Here is a 17,803-nt window from a genome sequence, read left to right as displayed (position 1 = left end):
GTTTGAGTGGAAAATGTTTGTGCTTTTAGACAATGGCCACACAGCCCCGCAAACACACTGTTATCAGTCTGGTAAGGTGAACGGGCTTCTTACAGAAGCTTTGCATCATGTTTACAGGGTTGGTGTGTTCAGAGTAAAAAAAGGGTGTTTGCTTGCAGAACAAATGTAGGGCTCAACAACAAGGATTTTCTTTTCCTTCTATTGGCCCAGCTGGGTCAGTAGATCAAATTTGATAAAAAATTGCCCTGCCAATGGATTTTCACTGGCCCCACCACAATCTTTTTTTTTTTTTAATTTTTAATTTTTAAATATTTAATTAACTAAAAGCAAAATTAAGTTTTGTTTACAAGTACTGTAGTTTTTAAGTCAATGTAATTATATCAATAATCAATCTTTGAATTAATAATATAAGATGTAAGGAAATAAATGTAATTAAATGATTTCATTTTAAGTAATAAGAACCGGTAATTACAAGCTATAACACACTATTTCTGAAAAAAAAAACAATGACGCATGATTTTTTTTAATTTATTGATTTTCATTTAAAAAAAGCCTTGCCAAACAATCAATGCAATAATAATATGACAACAACAGTTAAAAAAATAATACAAATAACACCAACAATAAAGTACATTTTATGTAAAAAAAATTACATATTAAATTGCCATGTTTATATATAAGTCACGAGAAGTAAAAGAATAATAAACTAAAGTACTGACAATAAATAATAAATAAAATAGAAAAAAAACTTCTTTAAAAAAAACAAAACTTCATATTCCAGCTGGATAACATTAGAATTGAGTTACAATGGTCAATATATCATAGAAAACCAAATATTTAATATTATTATTTGAATATTAGACTTAGTGAGAATCCAGCACTGGCCTGATGAGACAATAGACAGCTCTGTCAGCTGGTGTGAAATGATCATGCTGTACAGGCAATCCTTATTGTTGAGACCTGAAATGATTGCATTTGGACTGTAGTGGTCAAAGAAGTTGTTTTTGTGGATTGTTTAGTTTGTGGTATCTTATGTGGGTCACTGCTTTGCTTCAGATAGGTCAAATCTCTCTTTTCCCTAAAGATGTATTTGACCTGAACATTGAGCTGTCGAATGGGTAGTAATAAAAATTAGATCTGTTCATACTTCTCATTAACCGAGTGCTGAACCAGGCTAGATGAGATGGTACTGCATGGAGCATGATTTTCATTTTCACACAAAGTCATTATTTAGCCGTTATTTCCTAAAGCTTTTGCTGCATGTGTTTGCAGATAAATACAAGCTCTAAATGTTATCATACAAGACAGTAGGAATCACTCAGTGTGTTGTGTTAGTTTTTTGGCAGTACTCGGGGGTCAGAGCAGGTCAGCACGTTCGCCATGTTACAGCGCTGTCCTATATTTGAGACCTGATACGCTCATCTCCTGTGACATACACAGCTGTCATTGAGCTCCTGAAGCAGATGGCTTCTGATTTTGATTAGAATGTGTTTTATGATCTCGCCGCTGCAGATGTTAACTATACGTGTACTCCATTTATATCTGACATAAAATAAAATACAAATATTTTTATAAAACATATTTTTTATTTTTCATATTCATAAGATTTTTTTTTTTTTTGCTATAAGTGGGATAAAACAGGGGAAAAGAAGTCTTCTGCTTTTAACATGTTCACCACTAGGGGACAGGAGTGCTCATTTTGGCACGTGATTTCAGTTCTCATGAGAACCTAGCCAGCGCTCACATGACAACAGAGCTCTTTTTAAAAATTTTCTCTCTAATCGCCCTTGTTATGTCAGACTCTCGTCCATATGAAACACTGGCTTTGCTCCAGCCCCCTCTCTTCATTCCATTCCAGATGCTGCCCACTCTTTCCTCTCACACACAAACAAACTCAAGCTTTCTATTTTTGCGGTGCTCTGGCATTCTGTGTATTCTGTCTATGTGAGCATTATGTGTGTCAGTAAGAATGACAGACTGAATGCTGATGGTGTCTTTTGTGTTCGTGGTCAGTCCAAAAATCTCAAACAATAATGATTCATGCCCATTTTCTGTGTGCCATGTATTAGCATGAACGGTTGGTCAGTAATAAATCATGTTCAAAAGAACAAATAGTCAAGGTCAGTAAAATCACCCTGAAACCTCCCCAGGTTCCACTTACTTTGCCAATTACATTTGGAGAAGTACTCACAATAAAATGTGGACCCTTTCATTTAAGACTATATATATAGATCATATAGCCTAGCTTGCATAAATCCATAATAAATTACAAAATTAGTGTGATGGAAAGTCCAGTTATTCCAGTATTCAGTGTTACATGATCCTTTAGAAAACACTCTAATATGCTGCTTTAGTGCCCATGGGCATATTTCTTGCATTTGACTGGTATTTTTCTGACTAGTATTTTTTCTTGCATATTTCTTTTTTCCATATTTCCCATATTTCTTGCAAGAAACATTTCTTATTGAATGTCACTGTTGATAACAGTTGTGCTGCTAAATATTTTGTGGAAACTGTTTTTGTCAAGATTTTTTGATTACAGTTTTTTAAAATGGCTTGCACACTAAAAGTGGTGCTACTTGAGGCCTACTCAGTGAAACCATACACTCATATAGGTTACATAATATTCAGACCAAGTCTGAAAACTGCACAGTTCACTACATTAGACCCATCATTCAAAACTAACAGCTCTTGTGTTTCAATTGGAAAACACTGCCATTTAAATGCCACACTCATTTACCAGTGTGTGAAAACAGTAAAAAAAAATTACTCCCTTGCATTTCTGTTTTTAGTGTAAATATACCTAAATTGAATTTGAGAAACAAATTGCATTTCAGTTTATTTGGTATATTTGTAAAATAATTTGTTATATAATATATACCGAATATGCATACAAGTGAAGTCACTTTTATTTCTATAGTGCTTTATACAATACAGATTGCTTCAAAGCAGCTTCACTAGTAACCAATTCAAATTCTGCTCTAAAGCAGTTTTAACAGCCAATAGTGTCATTATTGAGCTCAAGTCAGTTCAGTGTTGATTCGGTTCAGTTCAATGACTGTAGTTCATCAATTGCACTACAATTGTGCATACATACTTTATATCTGAGTGTATTTGTGCACATACAGTACATGTTAGTGTGAGTACTATGACAAACTGCTGTGCACACTGAAGACACAAGATAGTAGTGTTTCACATTTGTCATATCCGTGTGTAGTTTGGCTAATCGTTTGTATGTAGAGTTACTATGCAAAAACAATTTTTAGAAGTTAGTAAAATAGTTTTGAATGAAGTGTTTGCTTTTGCAAGAGATGTGTGAGAATAGAAGCCATGGTTTCAGAAATTGTATGTAAGCAATTTTAAATAATTGAAATAGAAAGTTCAAAAGAACCACGTTTATTTGAAGTAGAAATCATTGTAACAATATAAATATCTTTACTATCACTTTTGATCAATGTAATGCATCGCTGCTGAATAAAAGTATTAATACTGACCCCAAAGTCCCTAAAAACTAAACAGCCTGCCCCAAAATTATGTCTGCACAATTTGGCATGTTTAATTGCTTTAACATAAAACAATTGACTCAAAGCACAACTATATAATATTTTTACAAAATTCTTTTAATAATATTTAAATAAAGTGTCTCTTCATAATATGTAATATGTAATGTGTTTAATATGTAAATTTTCCCAGACGGGACATCACTTTACCACGCTATATATATATATATATATATATATATATATATATATATATATATATACAGTAGCCAACATTTGAAGTGGATCAAAAAAGTTAATTTAAGTTGTCCTAAGACAATAACGGTGTTGTTCAAAATTCATGTATAAATTTGATGAAAGATTTTAATCCACTTCAGATGTTGACTACTTTATATACAGTCATATACAGTCATGTGAAAAAGAAAGTACACCCTTTTGAATTATATGGTTTTACATATAAGGACATAATAATAAATCATGTGGTCCTTGGCAGGTCTTAATTTAAGATAAATACAACCTCAGATGATCAGCAATGAAATTTTACACTGTGTCATGGTTTATTTAACACAAAATAGGCCAAAATGGAGAAGTGACAAACTAAGTACACCTTTACTGCTTCCATAGGAATTAAGAGGGTAAGTAACAGTCAGGTGCTCAGCAATGATCAAGACATCATCAAGACATCAGCAATGATCTTAGAGAAGAAATTGTTGCTGCTCATCAATCTAGGAAGGGTTACAAGTCCATTTCCAAACAATTTGAAGTCCATCATTCTACAGTGAGGAAGATTATTCACAAGTGGAAAACATTCAAGACAGTTACCTATCTTCCCAAGAGTGGACGTCCCAACTGCAAAAAACCTGAGAACTACAGCTCAGACTCTACAGGCCTCAGTTAGCATGTTAAATGTTAAAGTTCATTACAGTACAATTAGAAAAAGCCTGGACAAGTACTGTTTGGAAGGTTACCAGGAGAAAGCTTCTTCTCTCTAAAAAGAAAATGGCAGCATGGCTTAGGTTTGTTGCATCTGAACAAACCACAAGAACTCTGGAACAATGTCCTTTGGACAGACGAGAACAAAGTGGAGAGATTTGGTCATAATGCACAGCGCAACTTTTGTGTAAACCAAACACGGCATATTAGCACAAACACCTCATACAGTACCAACTGTTAAGCACGGTGGTGAAGGGGTGATGATTTGGGCTTGTTTTGCAGCCACAGGACCCCTGGGCACCTTGCAGTCACTGTGTCGACCATGAACTCCAATGAATATCAAAGTATTCTAGAGTCAGATGTGAAGCCATCTGTCCGACACCTAAAGCTTGGCCAAAATTGGTTCATGCAACAAGACAATGATCACAAGAACACCAGCAAATCAACAACAGAATGGCTGAAAAAGAAAAGAATCAAGGTGTTGCAATGGCCCAGTCAAAGTCCAGACCTCTACCTGAATGAAATGCAATGGCAGGAACTTAAAGGTGGGGTAAGCGGTATTTGAAAAACGCTGTTTGGAAGTTAGTCGGACTGACACACAAACAAACAACAACAAATGTGTGTAGCCAATCAGTATGACGGTGGAGGAGAGAGAACGAGCAAGAGGGAGATTTGAAGAAAGACTGCAGAAATAGAGATGAGACACAGTTCAAAAGAGGAAAACTCATAAGAAATCACTGGAAAATGAAGGCTTTAAGAAAAGCTTTTCAGTGCTAGAAAGAGCTAAGCGGTAAGGCCTGAAAACAGACACGGAGGTTGCTTTGATTCGCTCGACACGTGAGTAACACTGGGTTTGAGTGTCATTGAGAATGGGTTCCTAATGTCGTTGATCGTGCATTTGCCTCGCATGCCGGTTCTCGGGGTTCGAGAACGACTCGGAGCAGGGCGGTTAGGATTGGAGGCGGAGCAATGAAGAGAGGGATGTGTTTGTTTGGGTTGATTTCAAATTTCAACATTGTCCAACAGCGTTTTTGAAATACCGCTTACCTCACCTTTAAGAGAGCTGTGTATAAACAGATGCCCACAAACTTCAATGAACTGAAGCAATGTTGTTAAGATAGTGGGCCAAAATTCCCCCACAATGATGTGAGAAACTGATAAAGTCATAAGAAAACAATTACTTCAATGTATTGCTGCTAAAGGTGGTTCTACAAGCAATTAAATCATAGGGTGTACTTAGTTTGTCACACATGGCTTCTCCATTTTGGCTTTATTTATCAGCGACGAAGCGTGATTTGATCTAGACAAGGTTTGAAAGATCTGGTTGTCTTTGTCAGCCTGAGCTGTGCTGAAAGACGATGATGTTAGAGAGTGATTTCCTAAAGGAAGTGAGAGACAGAGAAGTGGGTCAGACTCACACATCATTGATCTCAAGCTTTTAGATCAGCACCATGAGCTCTAAAAGCCATAACAGTATCTATTTTTGAACCGGTATTTTTGTCTGCGACCCCCACCTGTCTGTCACGCTTTTTCTGCCTCAGTGTCCCAGCAGACCCACCTCACCCTGTTTGTTTTCACACATAGTCTGAGTCACTCTGACAGCGGCTGATCCCTGTGCTCCAGTGTCTGGTTGTCAGGATGGTGGGAGTGGGTGTCATGGTGAGAGATCCTGCATAGACTGAAATACAGATTCGCCAACACCAAGGTCATGTGTTTAATCCCCATAGAACACGTAGAACGTGTAGCTTGAAGGCACTAGGTTTCTCCGGATACAAGCATCTGCCAGATTAATAAATGATCACCCACTAAACCTGTTCATCACCTGGTTCATGTAAACACATGCAGTTTAAAGTGTAATTTAATCATAAAGCCAGCAGGTGGCAGGCCATCCCTGACCACTATACTGACAGCATAGTTATTAGACATGGGGTGGGCAATTCCAGTCCTGCAGAGTAGCTTTATCCTTAAACAAGCTTACTTGAATCCTCTGGTATTTGAATTGCCCATCCCTGTATTCAATATTTTAGTTAGTGGGTCTTTAGTGGGCAAGCATCCCTATTATTATTGCTCACATAGCATGTTAAAAATTTGGCACACAGCTCCTCCACCCTGCTAATGAAATTAACTATGCCATCAAATTGTGTGACTTAAGGAGATGTGTGTTACTTTTCGAACACTTACCCATACCTAAAGACTAGAAATAAAGACTTGGGCTGCATCCAATCACATACTTCCCTACTATATAGTCGAAAAATAGTATGTGACAAAAGAAGTATGGCCGTATTCAAAGTACTCATAAAAGAGTAGGCAAAAAGTACCCAGATGACTGACTACATCCATTGAGTTTCTGAAGTGTGCATTCATTGAACACTTTACTATCCCATGAGGCCACAGGAGAGGATTTGGTGATCACGTGATAAGGGCAACATGGCAAATGTCCAGATTAGAGTCATACAACACACACTCATTCCACTGTATAGAACATACTTTTTAGCTGTCGCAAAGTACCTACTCAAGATAGTTTGCGATTTTCAATGCAGCCCAGGATTGCTCTCTTTTGACTTGGGCCAGTAAAAAAAACACCTTGCAACCATCTAGAACACCTTAGCAACCACATGGCAACACCCTGGCATTGTGGTGAGTTTAGCACAGTTATAAAATGTGAGAAGTCCAAAAAGTTCTTTTCACTAATACTTTGGGAACAGACTGTACTTTTGTGTGGATTTTTTTAAGTTGATTCTTAGCAAAAAACACTTTGTTCTTTCAAAATGATATGTGCTCATTAATGTGTAATTACTTCTACCAACTAATCAAGTATTCTCGTAAGCGTAGAATCTGCCATTTAGAATACATACGAGCGAGTCGCTCGAATGGCGGCAGCCATGTTGCGCCTCCATCTTGAAAATACATGTGCCAAAGAGGGACATACCTGGAAATTCAAGCTTCGCCTTTCGCGTTTTTACACTCGGTGGCACCATGACGAATGCGAGGGGGAGATTACTCGCGACTGCCGGCAGATTTGAAATAATACGGCCACCGTAGGAGTTAAAACACCCTCGGAATGGGAGGGGCTAGAAAGTAATATTCAGTTGGTAGTCATAAACAATTTCACTGCTAGATGGGAGAAAATCCTACAGTGTAGCTTTAAATTTAGTCAGTTCTCACGTAAGCATTGTGACTTCTGACACTACAAAATGCTTATTGGCCTTTAATCCACTTCTGTTTTTAGTCAGCATCTGTTTTCGTTTCTTCCTTGTGCTCTCCTTCTGTTTTCAGTTTGAGCTGTTTAACAGCATGACATTGGGCTTGTTTAGAGTCTAATGAAGGTATGCAGACATGCATGTGGTTTTTCAGCTTCCTGTCTGTCACTGTCAGAGAGAGTGTAGCTGAATGATCAGTTCTGGTATGTGCACTCATTACCCAGCATTCCTCAGCGGGCACATCACAAGGCAAGAAAGCAGCGTCTCGTGTCCCTGTCATCATTTCAAACTCATCGCAACACGCCCGACATGTGGACATCACGTTCTCATTTAGCCCTTCATATTTCACTCCCGCTCTCTCATTATCGCTCTCCGTTCCTCTGTCCGTGGTGCTGAAGAATGTTCTTTGAGCAAAGTGTCAGCGATTAATTGGTGATGGTTTCCCTGGTTTTCAGTTTCAATTTCAAATGAGCTTTACTGGCATGACTGTGTAAAATAGCACAATATTGCCAAAGCAATAGACATATACAAACATATAGGTAAATAAAAGGGGGGAAAACTATCCATATTATACATAAATATATCACATTTTAAATTTTGATTTATTTATTTATTTTTATTAAGTACAGAGAGTAGTTTAAAGGGAAAAGAGTGTTCAGCCCTTGTCCCTCATACGATGGCAGGAAGACACATACTGCGCTGCCAGGTGCATACATTCTTCTTTCTCTTTCGAAATATAAGACAGTTTGTTTATGAGGCTCAATTGTTGGAACTGAGGTAAAATCTGTGCTATTTGTGTGAAATAATTGTCTCTGATGTTTTATATCAGTGAGGATGAGGAAGTGCACCTCGTCCTCTACGACTCCATCAGAGCAGTGTGAACACAGTCTGAGCTCTCTGGCTCTCCAGCTCTGCTTGTGTCGGCCCGTCTCCACACACAGATTGTGGTCACTAATGCGATACCTTGTCATGAGCTTTCTCTGACCATAATTACTAATATTGGTCAGGTATGGTGCCAATTTATAATCAGACTTTATTTTGTGGAGAGGTATTCTCTCTCTCTCTCTCTCTCTCTCTCTCTCTCTCTCTCTCTCTCTCTCTCTCTCTCTTTCTCCTTGCTCTTATTTTCCCACCTATCTTACTGGCTGCTCTTCCCCTCCCAGTCGTTCTACCCCTCCTTTTTCTCAGTAAGCTCATTCATTTTCTCGGAGTATAGACCAGAGCAGAGATCCGACAGAAGTGACCTCTTCTTTTTTTATGAAGATGAGCTCATAGACACGCTAGTTCTCTCTCTCTCTCTACTCCTCTCTCTCTCACTCTCTGTCTCTCTCTCTCTCTCTCTCTCTTGCACGCTCTTATTTCTTTCCTTTAGCTTCAACTGGATTCTTAACTGAGGAGTGAATCTCTTCTCCAGCAGAGAGAAGGAGGGGAAGGGCTCTCTCCTGTAAGTAATATCATAGCATGTGTCCAGTCCAGTTGATAAAAGCTCAGGATTGTGTTTCGGATTGCTTGAGTTGGTTGTGTCTAGTTAGATTGTCAGATCCACTTTGCATTGGATATATCTATATGACATTAATTAAAATATTTACATATTTAATTAAATATATTTCAAGATATGTGAAGAATTTGCCTCCTGTGATTCAGTAGTTTTTGTTAAGTGTGATTGTTTTTTGTGTTATTAACGGCAAGTTTATTCATATATGGATAAGTTTCTGTTGCGTGCGTGTTGTTTGTAAATGGCGGTTGGGTGCGTGTGTGTTATTTGTGTGGTGTGTGTTATATGTCTCACCGCTGTGCTATGACTCTGTGTGTGTTTTATAATCTCACACAATCCAGCCTGACCTGATTTACTACACGCTGACAGATGGTGTATCTCTCTCTCTTCCTCATACCTCCATCCATCTCTCCTTGTGCTATCCATCGCTCCTTCCTTTTTTATTGTCTGTCCGTTGGGCATTACAGTGTGATTTGCATGTGGTTTGTATGCGTATGAGAGAGAGATGAAAACCATGTATATGGGTCCTAATCTCCATTTTTTTTCATGTTTAGGATTTTAACTGTGTTGTGGCTGTTTATTAGTCTTTGCCTATTGCTTCGTTTGTGCATTTGTGTGTGTGTGTGTTTGTGTGTGTTTTAGCCCACAGGGAGACTCACTGTACAGTTGAGAGACTCTGTATGCTTGGATACACACTCAGCCTGGTTTCTACAACAGTCGTAATTGATTATGAAACTGGCTGGAAACAAGGAAAAAGAAGGGAGAAGGAAGGAGAGACATGCTTTGGTGATGTTACAGTGTGAGACGTAAATCCTCATGCTGTTTATTTGTCCAGCCGTCTGGTCATTCACTCCCAGACTACAGTCTCAGATGGGATTAGCACGCTTTCTCTTGTGGACTTCGTTTCTTTCTCTCGCTTTTTGTCACTCTGTCTCTCCACATCTGTCTCATTTTCTGCCTGCTCTTTCTCTTCCTTGGTTACCTTTTTTTCTTCCTCATCCTCTTTTTTCTCCTTTCTCTTCCTTTCTCTTGTGAACTCTCTTGTGAGGTTGAGGTGGCAAATCTATCCATTGTGTCTTGTATAAGTCTGTTTGTGTCAGTCATAACTACTGTAGTGTTCGTTCATTTAAATTAAGTTGAAGTTGAAGTACTACAATTGGTAAAACTCAAACTGAAATAAACCTAAATAGACATAATAAAAAACCTAAACTATTAAAAAATAAAAGCTAATTCAAAATATTATAATAGTATATAAATAATTATTAAGCGTAGCGTCAGTTCTGGCAGGTCACGTTAGTCAAGCTCGCGTCAGCTGACTCTCAGCTGATCCACGTCTAACCTATAGGAATACGACGCCGGTCACTGTATTCATATATATATCCTTCGGTATTATCAGCGGCTATCGCGTTTCTCATGAGCTAATTACCCTCCTCCATCCCCAGCTCCTCCTCTCGCCCAGTCAGGATTTGGCATTCTGATTCCCCTTGAATCAGACTAAATTCTCGAATATATGTTGTATAATAAAATATTGACATTAATGTTATCTGCAATACATTCATGTTGGTTCTGTTCTGTTTACCCTAAGGGGGGTTATTGCTGCTCTCCCTACTCTTATCCATGCTAGGCTGCATGGATGCGCAGGGAGTTCTCGCCCAGAACAGAACCATTCCGCCAATCCAAACTATATGCAGAACTAATCCAAACAGAACTAAAATAACACTGCTTTCATCTCAGCCTCCCAAGATCTGTGATTATCTCTGATGTCTGCAACTTTAAAATCAGTGATTGCGATTCCTTTTCCAGTTTGCTGAAGATATGTTTGCAGTAAGCCACTGGAGATTTTTTACACTCTGAATCATCCCCTTACTAGTCATTAAAAACATTAAAGGTTATTATATTAAGTAGCATTCTTCTCTCTGGTCTTAGGCGAGACAGGGTGGCAATATTCAACATGATCGCCCACTCAACTTCATCTCTGACCATTTTCTGTTCCAGAAAAATTACAATGTAAAATGCAAGCAAAACCTGCACTATTATCTACTGACAAACAGATGCTGTGTTTGATTGATCTGCGTGAGAAGAAACATATGGGCAAACTATAGCATTATTTCCATTTTGTCAGTGTTTGATTTGAGAAACAGCTGACTAGATGTTTATAAGACATAGTGGGCCCTATTTTAACGATCTGAAACGCAAGTGTCAAAGCGCAAAGCGCAAGTAACTTTGTGGGCGGGTCTCGGCGCTGTTGCTATTTTCCCGGCGGGATAAATGGCTCTTGCGCCCGGCGCAAATCTAAAAGGGGTTGGTCTGAAGTAGCTTCATTATTCATAGGTGTGGTTTGGGCGTAACGTGAAATAAACCAATCAGAGCGTCATCTCACATTACCTTTAAGAGCAGACGCGCCTTTTCCTTGGCGTATTGCTATTATAACGGCGGATTTGCCAGGCGCGCGCCAGGAGCGGTTCACAGCCGAGGAGAGCAACGCTCTCGTCACGGCCGTAAAAGAGAGAGAAGTAACACTGGGGATGGAGAAACACACCCAAATTAAACAGGCATATAATAATGTGGGTAAATGTGTAAGCTAGATGTATGCTTTTATAATAAATTGTCTATCTATCTATCTATCTATCTATCTATCTATCTATCTATCTATCTATCTATCTATCTATCGTTTGTAATAATATGATTTGCAAAAATGAAAACTGCTGCTTCTGTGTAGATTAGAGAATCAAAGTGTATGCGCGTTGTGCACGCTATACATTATGGTCAAGCATGCGCCCTTAAAATAGCATAATGAACAACGCGCGACGCGCCACTGACTTTAGACTAGGTTTTTTCTGGCCAGTGGCGCAATTGTTTTATGGAACAGTAAAATAGAACCAGGGATTGTTTGCGCCGGGACACGCCTCCTTTTTTGCGCTGAACCGCCCAGGGAGCGCAAGTTCATTCCCTAGTTTAGCGACGTGCTTTTGTGGAGGGAAAAGCGCGCTTTGCGCGGGTGCAAAATAGGAATGAAACATGCGTCGGTGTACAAAGTCAATTGCGCTGGGTGCAAGATAGGGCCCTATATGCACTACCGTTTAAAAGTTTGGGATCACTATGTTTTTTCCCCTTCTTTTAAAAAAAAGGAATTCAATATTTTGATTCAGCAATGTTGCATTAAACTTTTTCTTGATCCTGAAATCCTTATTATTACCATATCAGTGTTACCACATTAAGCAGAACAACCATACTAAGAAATGTTTCTTGAGCAGAAAATCAGCATATTAGAATCATGTGACTCTGAAGACTGGAGTAATGATGCTGAAAATGCAGCTTTGTCATCACAGGAATAAATTATATTTAAATATTTTAAAACAGAAAGTTATTTTAAATTGCAATAATATTTCACAATATTACTGTTTTACTGCATTTTGGTCAAATAAATGCAGCCTTGGTGACCTCTTTCAAAAACAGGAAAAATCTTACTAATCCTGAGATTTTGAATTTTAGTGTATTTTTTAAAATCCTGAAGGAAAATTGAAGGAAACACCACCATGATGTCTTCGCTTATGTTCGCTTATGTATCAATATCTCTCTTAGCAATGCATTTCTTTACCGTATGGTCCGTGATATTATTTTACTGCAGAGCTTTTTAATCTGTTCTACTCCCTTGCTATTTAGTTATTGCTGGTTTGGTGTAATTCTTCCTCCGCTCTCCACATGGTCGAGCAGTTGGCACAGATGTCCTCTGTGATCTTTCCTCTCTTCATGTTGTTGCCTCTGCCCTTTTCAGACTATCCTAAAAGCACTAGAGTCCTCCTACATGTAGAATAGTCTAGTCTAGACATTTAGAATCACCCAGAAATCCCTGCCCACACTGTTTCTCTCATATTTACACTTGCACACAAATGCACACATAACCCGGGGCGACTTCCGCCAACTATTTGGCTCTATTTATAGAAGCTATTTCTCTATTGAACACTCCCTGGTGTGAAGTATAGCAAGAGTGCTGGGGTAAAGTGACAAACCGAGTTGCGGGGGGAGAAGTGTATGGAGCAGATGGACAGTTCTGTAACATCACAGCCCACAGGAACAGTGTCTAGCCGCCTCTCCCCACAGGACCATTCTCAACCCGAACATCAAACACTCAATCCAGTGATCGCTTATGCCCGTTGGAACGATCTGTTTTGCCCAATTAACATGAGTGAGCAGTGAAATCTCACCCTTTCCTTATGCAAACACCGCGTTTGGATGTGGATGGTGGAATATGTGTAAGAAGAGAGAGAGGAGCAGAGCATATGGCGTATTAAATGTTGGCAGAAGGAAAAGGCTGCGATATGAAATTGTGTCTCTGCGGTGGGCCGTCTTGAGCCGTATCCACTCTTCATTACAGCAAGATCCAGCCACGCTCAAACTCGTGCTCCTGTGGTTTCTGTCTCACGCCGCAGACAATGACTTGAATAGTTGTCTCTAAATCTGATCAAAAACAGTGGCATTTCTAAATAAATGAAATCTCTCTTTGCCCTGATGGTGTTGTTTACAGTAATTCTCTCTTTAGTGAAGATGCTGCTTCACACACTAATGAATATACTATGGCTGGTCTGCTGTTAAACCCAAATGGGCAAGTTTTGGCTGGTTGGCATGGCCCGTTAGCAGATGCTGTAACTGCACCATCTGGACCCAAAAACATATTTCTCTATTGACTAGCATTCAAAATGTGTTGTGTATTTTGACTAAATACAGTTTTATACGTTCATATTTCAAATGCTTCATTATTCATGGAGAGGTAAAGGAATAGTTCACCTAAAAGGAACCTGCTGTCATTATTTACTCATCCTTACGCCTTCCCCTCTGCTGTAGTTCTCAAATCAAATAAGGCATCATGGTCAGAGACATGTTAGATTCAATATGTTTGGCATTGGATAAAATGATGTTGATGCAATTTGATAGTGTTATTTTAGTACTATTTATATTGTTTTATAGAATTTATTCATAATTAGCTTTTAGATTTGATTTTTTAAATTTAATTTTATAGTTTAAGATTGTACTGATATTGATATTTGATATTTTTATTTAGCTCAAATTAATTTTTATTTAAATTTTAGCTTTAGTAATTTCAACTTAATATTTATAATTTTAATTTTAATTTTTTCATCTAATATTTATATTTTAATTTATTTAAGCTGTATTTCAATACTAAAATACTTTATATATATATATATATCAAAAAGTATAATTCGAGTCGTGCATCATATTCCAAGTCTTCTCAAGTCACATTATAGATTAGTGTGAGGAACAGACCGAAATTAAAGTTGTTAGTCAGTGCAAAGGGTCTGAAATGGACTGCAGTACTGTATATATATATGATGCACGACTCGAATGATACTTTTTGAAGTTGACAGACCCATTTCTATTTCACGTTTTTCATTCTGAAAAAAAAAGCAACTGTGATATTCTTTTTTTTTTTTACTCCCCTTTTATGTTCAATGAAAGAAAGTCATGCAGATTTGAAACAACATCATGGGGAGTTTCAGTGACAGAATTTTCCTTTTCAAATAATTTTAAACGTATTGTAATAGATGGCCTCAAAGAAGACATGGACTTCTGAAGCAGTAAAACCTCAGCTGAATGTGTGTAAGCAGCATGTTTATTTGTACTTGAGGTTGTAAATAATCTGTCAGGTCTGTTCTGGGCTTTAGTAATTGGATTGGTGTCTCGTGGCTCTTTTAGATGAGATGTCATCTGCATCTGCTTATCGTCTTTGGACCTCTGTAACTCATCTCCTTATTTTTAGACTCACACTGTTTTCCAGTCATTTGGTTTAACTATCATCATAATAATACAGCAAATAAGAGGCATCTGAGTGTTTTTGTGCCACTAATGCCTTCTAATGCATTCTGGATCATTTGGCGCTGCGTGTACCAGCGAGGTCATTGGCGCTCCACTAACAGCCAGCTGGATCACAGCCAGGGTCTCCAGGGCAAAAGGGTAAAAGGAACTGAGGGGAGAGACGACTCCATCCCTTAAAGAGGAGTCCTTTATAGTGCCTGTGTGATCTGAGACCTGCTTTCTCACTAATGATGTGTCCTGGTAGCAGGTGGTCTGTGTATCTCTCTATGAACTTGCTGATTAATACTTGGTTTATTTCCTCTATTAATATTGGCTCCTATGACATTCACAGGGATTTAAGATGTCTGTGTGTGTGCGCGTCTGTATGAGTCATTATTTGTTTGTGTATCGGCGGGCTGCTGTTATTGCATGGGTGCGTTTTTGGATTAGGTCTGAGATGTTGTATTGGCCTGTAATTGAGGAATCATAGTGTGTGTGCGCGTGTGTGTGTGTCATTCCTCTGTAAGCAGGGGCCAATCAGCATATTTTAAGCCTGCATCTGATTGGCTCTCTGACTCACTGATGGACATGTGTCTCTGGCTTAAGTGAAAGAGCATTCACTTAAGAAGGTGCTGAGCTATTGACTCCTTAAGAATTTATTATTATTTTTTAAATTAATTAGATATAACTTTTATTTAAATATTAAGGTATCTATGTATGTCTAATTCAAAGTATTGAGTAATTAAGTATTCTGGCATGAGCTTTTAAATCAGCAAGTTTTAAAGATCGTAAGAAATATTCAGTTAAATACTCAGGCTGAAGTGAAAATGTAGAAATCATTTTTGATTTGATAATTTTATATAATATATTTTCTTTTATTTAATTATTAAGTATTTCCGTAAATCTAATTTTAAATATGAATTATTTAGGCATAAATGTTTAGATTAGAAGGTCTAAAGAAATATTCATTCAGTCAGGTTTCTTCAAAGTTTTGAGTTTTGACTAGTGTATAAAAAACCAGCAGGATGTGATTTCATGTCTCTGCTCTCAATGATCTTGATTTGAAGAGTATAGGGCTGTGAAGTCTTATCCTCTCTCTAAAGATGGGTCCTATAAACACCCCTTCGGAATGTGTTATTAAACCTGTGATTATGTTCCTGTGATTTTGACTTTCCACTTTTAGACTTTTCACATCACTGTATAGTTCTGAGAGTGTATTTGAAGTGCATCTCTGGCAGATATTTAGCACACACACACACACACACACACACACACACACACACACACACACACACACACACACACACTTCCACCCACAGATCTGTGCTTGACAGTGCTTTTTTATGCAGTGTCCTGAACTCTCTTTTGAAATCATCTTATTATGGTAGTAGTCATAACATTTGTTTATGGAAGATTGTTTCCACCACGGAATTACATCTCACAATTCTGACTTTTTTTCTCAGATAAAAAGTCGCAATTACTTTTTTACATTTTTATTCAGTGGTGGAAACGAGCTTTGGTTTTTATTTGTTCTTTTTCAGTCATTTTTCAGAGCTCCATTCATGCAGCTCAAGATCACACAACTCATCACTTACGAGTCTCTTATCATTTATCAGTGTGGTACTATTTGAGAGTTTGTGCTTCAGGATTTTGTCCTCCAGTGGATTCTTCCTTCTGCTGAGTTTTAAATATAGCCTCTCCTCTTTTAGCATCTTTCATAATTATCTGTATTTCCTCTGGAACTCATCCACCTCTCTCACTTCCTGTCTCTCATTTCTACCAGAATATGATCTAGCTGTTAACTATTAAACCAAATCATTTTAATTGAATTGTCTTTTTGTTCATTTTTAAAGCAATTCCATTGTGGCTGTTTAAGTTTGACTGCATCAGTCTTTGTGTTAAAGCTGTTATCTGTAGTTATGACGTATTTAGCTACTTTACTGGTCAATCGGAGCCAGCTGTGTGCTGCTCTGGTATCTTTTTGATAAAATACAGTCTGTTGTGAGATAATTTACAGTATTGTTCAGCTCATATATGGTCATAATTTGAGCTTGATCCCATGTCTGCCGTACTTGAGTAGAAGACTTATGTCATTCTTCACCTAGTTGTAAAGGTTGGGGATTTGGGAGCAGTAGCACCGGTGCCACTGAGCAACAATAACGTGCAAAATCTTGAAATATTCGACTCTTATTAAATGTACCATTGTTCTTCTATAGTATAATACTGAACTGGCCTACAGCTTCAGTGATTTTAAAAGGATCGCTCTTTACTTGCTTTCTGTGTAATTCAGTCACAATTTGAAGAACATTGATTGATTTTCATGAGACTGTGATTTTTTCTCCTTCATACTTTAGTACAAAGCAGTGCCAAACTTTGCCAAAAAATTATTTCTTTATGATTTGATGTTTTATAATAGTGATTTCATAATGTCCAAATATAAAATCAGAAGCAAAACGTGTGAAAAAAAATATTAGGGAGAGGAAATTGCTAATAAGCTGATAAGTGCTTCTCTTCTGTCATCTACAGGTTATAGTGCAAATTTCATGTCTTTTTTATTTTTTTGTTATTTTAAATGTTAGGTTTCCTGCTTCTTGAAACTTTTAGTTTTAAAAATGGGGACAATCTCTGAAGAATTAACAATTAATGTTTTTGGCATTACATTAAAAAATGACATTTAAAGTGGATACTATTTAGAGCTTTGAAGCACTTGAAAGTCCTTGAACAGTGCTTGAATTTTACTCTCAAAAGGTTGAACAAACCCTGAAATGAATAATGTAACTGTTTCTGCCACAATACCATGCGGTTACAGTTAGTGTTATTACATATTCCATTGTGAATGTTGGTGATTTGAGGATTGAAAATCC

General features: G+C 37.7%; 1 protein-coding gene across 2 annotated transcripts in view; it reads left to right on the top strand.

Moving 5' to 3' along the window:
- osbp2b (oxysterol binding protein 2b) overlaps positions 1-17,803 on the top strand; it is a 90,772-nt gene that overhangs the window by 11,403 nt on the left and 61,566 nt on the right. Inside the window, exon 3 of one of the 2 annotated variants that reach the window (XM_084115333.1) lies at positions 30-71. The exons of the other annotated variant lie outside the window; for it this stretch is intronic. Coding sequence (XP_083971459.1) covers positions 30-71 — 42 coding nt within the window. The remainder of the gene's footprint in view (positions 1-29; positions 72-17,803) is intronic. 2 annotated transcript variants of the gene reach the window in all.

The sequence above is a fragment of the Abramis brama genome, assembly GCF_963993115.1.
Source record: "Abramis brama genome assembly, chromosome: 5".
NCBI lineage: Eukaryota > Metazoa > Chordata > Actinopteri > Cypriniformes > Leuciscidae > Abramis > Abramis brama.
The sequence above is the reverse complement of the archived record's forward strand: the minus strand, read 5'-3'. Positions and strand labels throughout refer to the sequence as shown.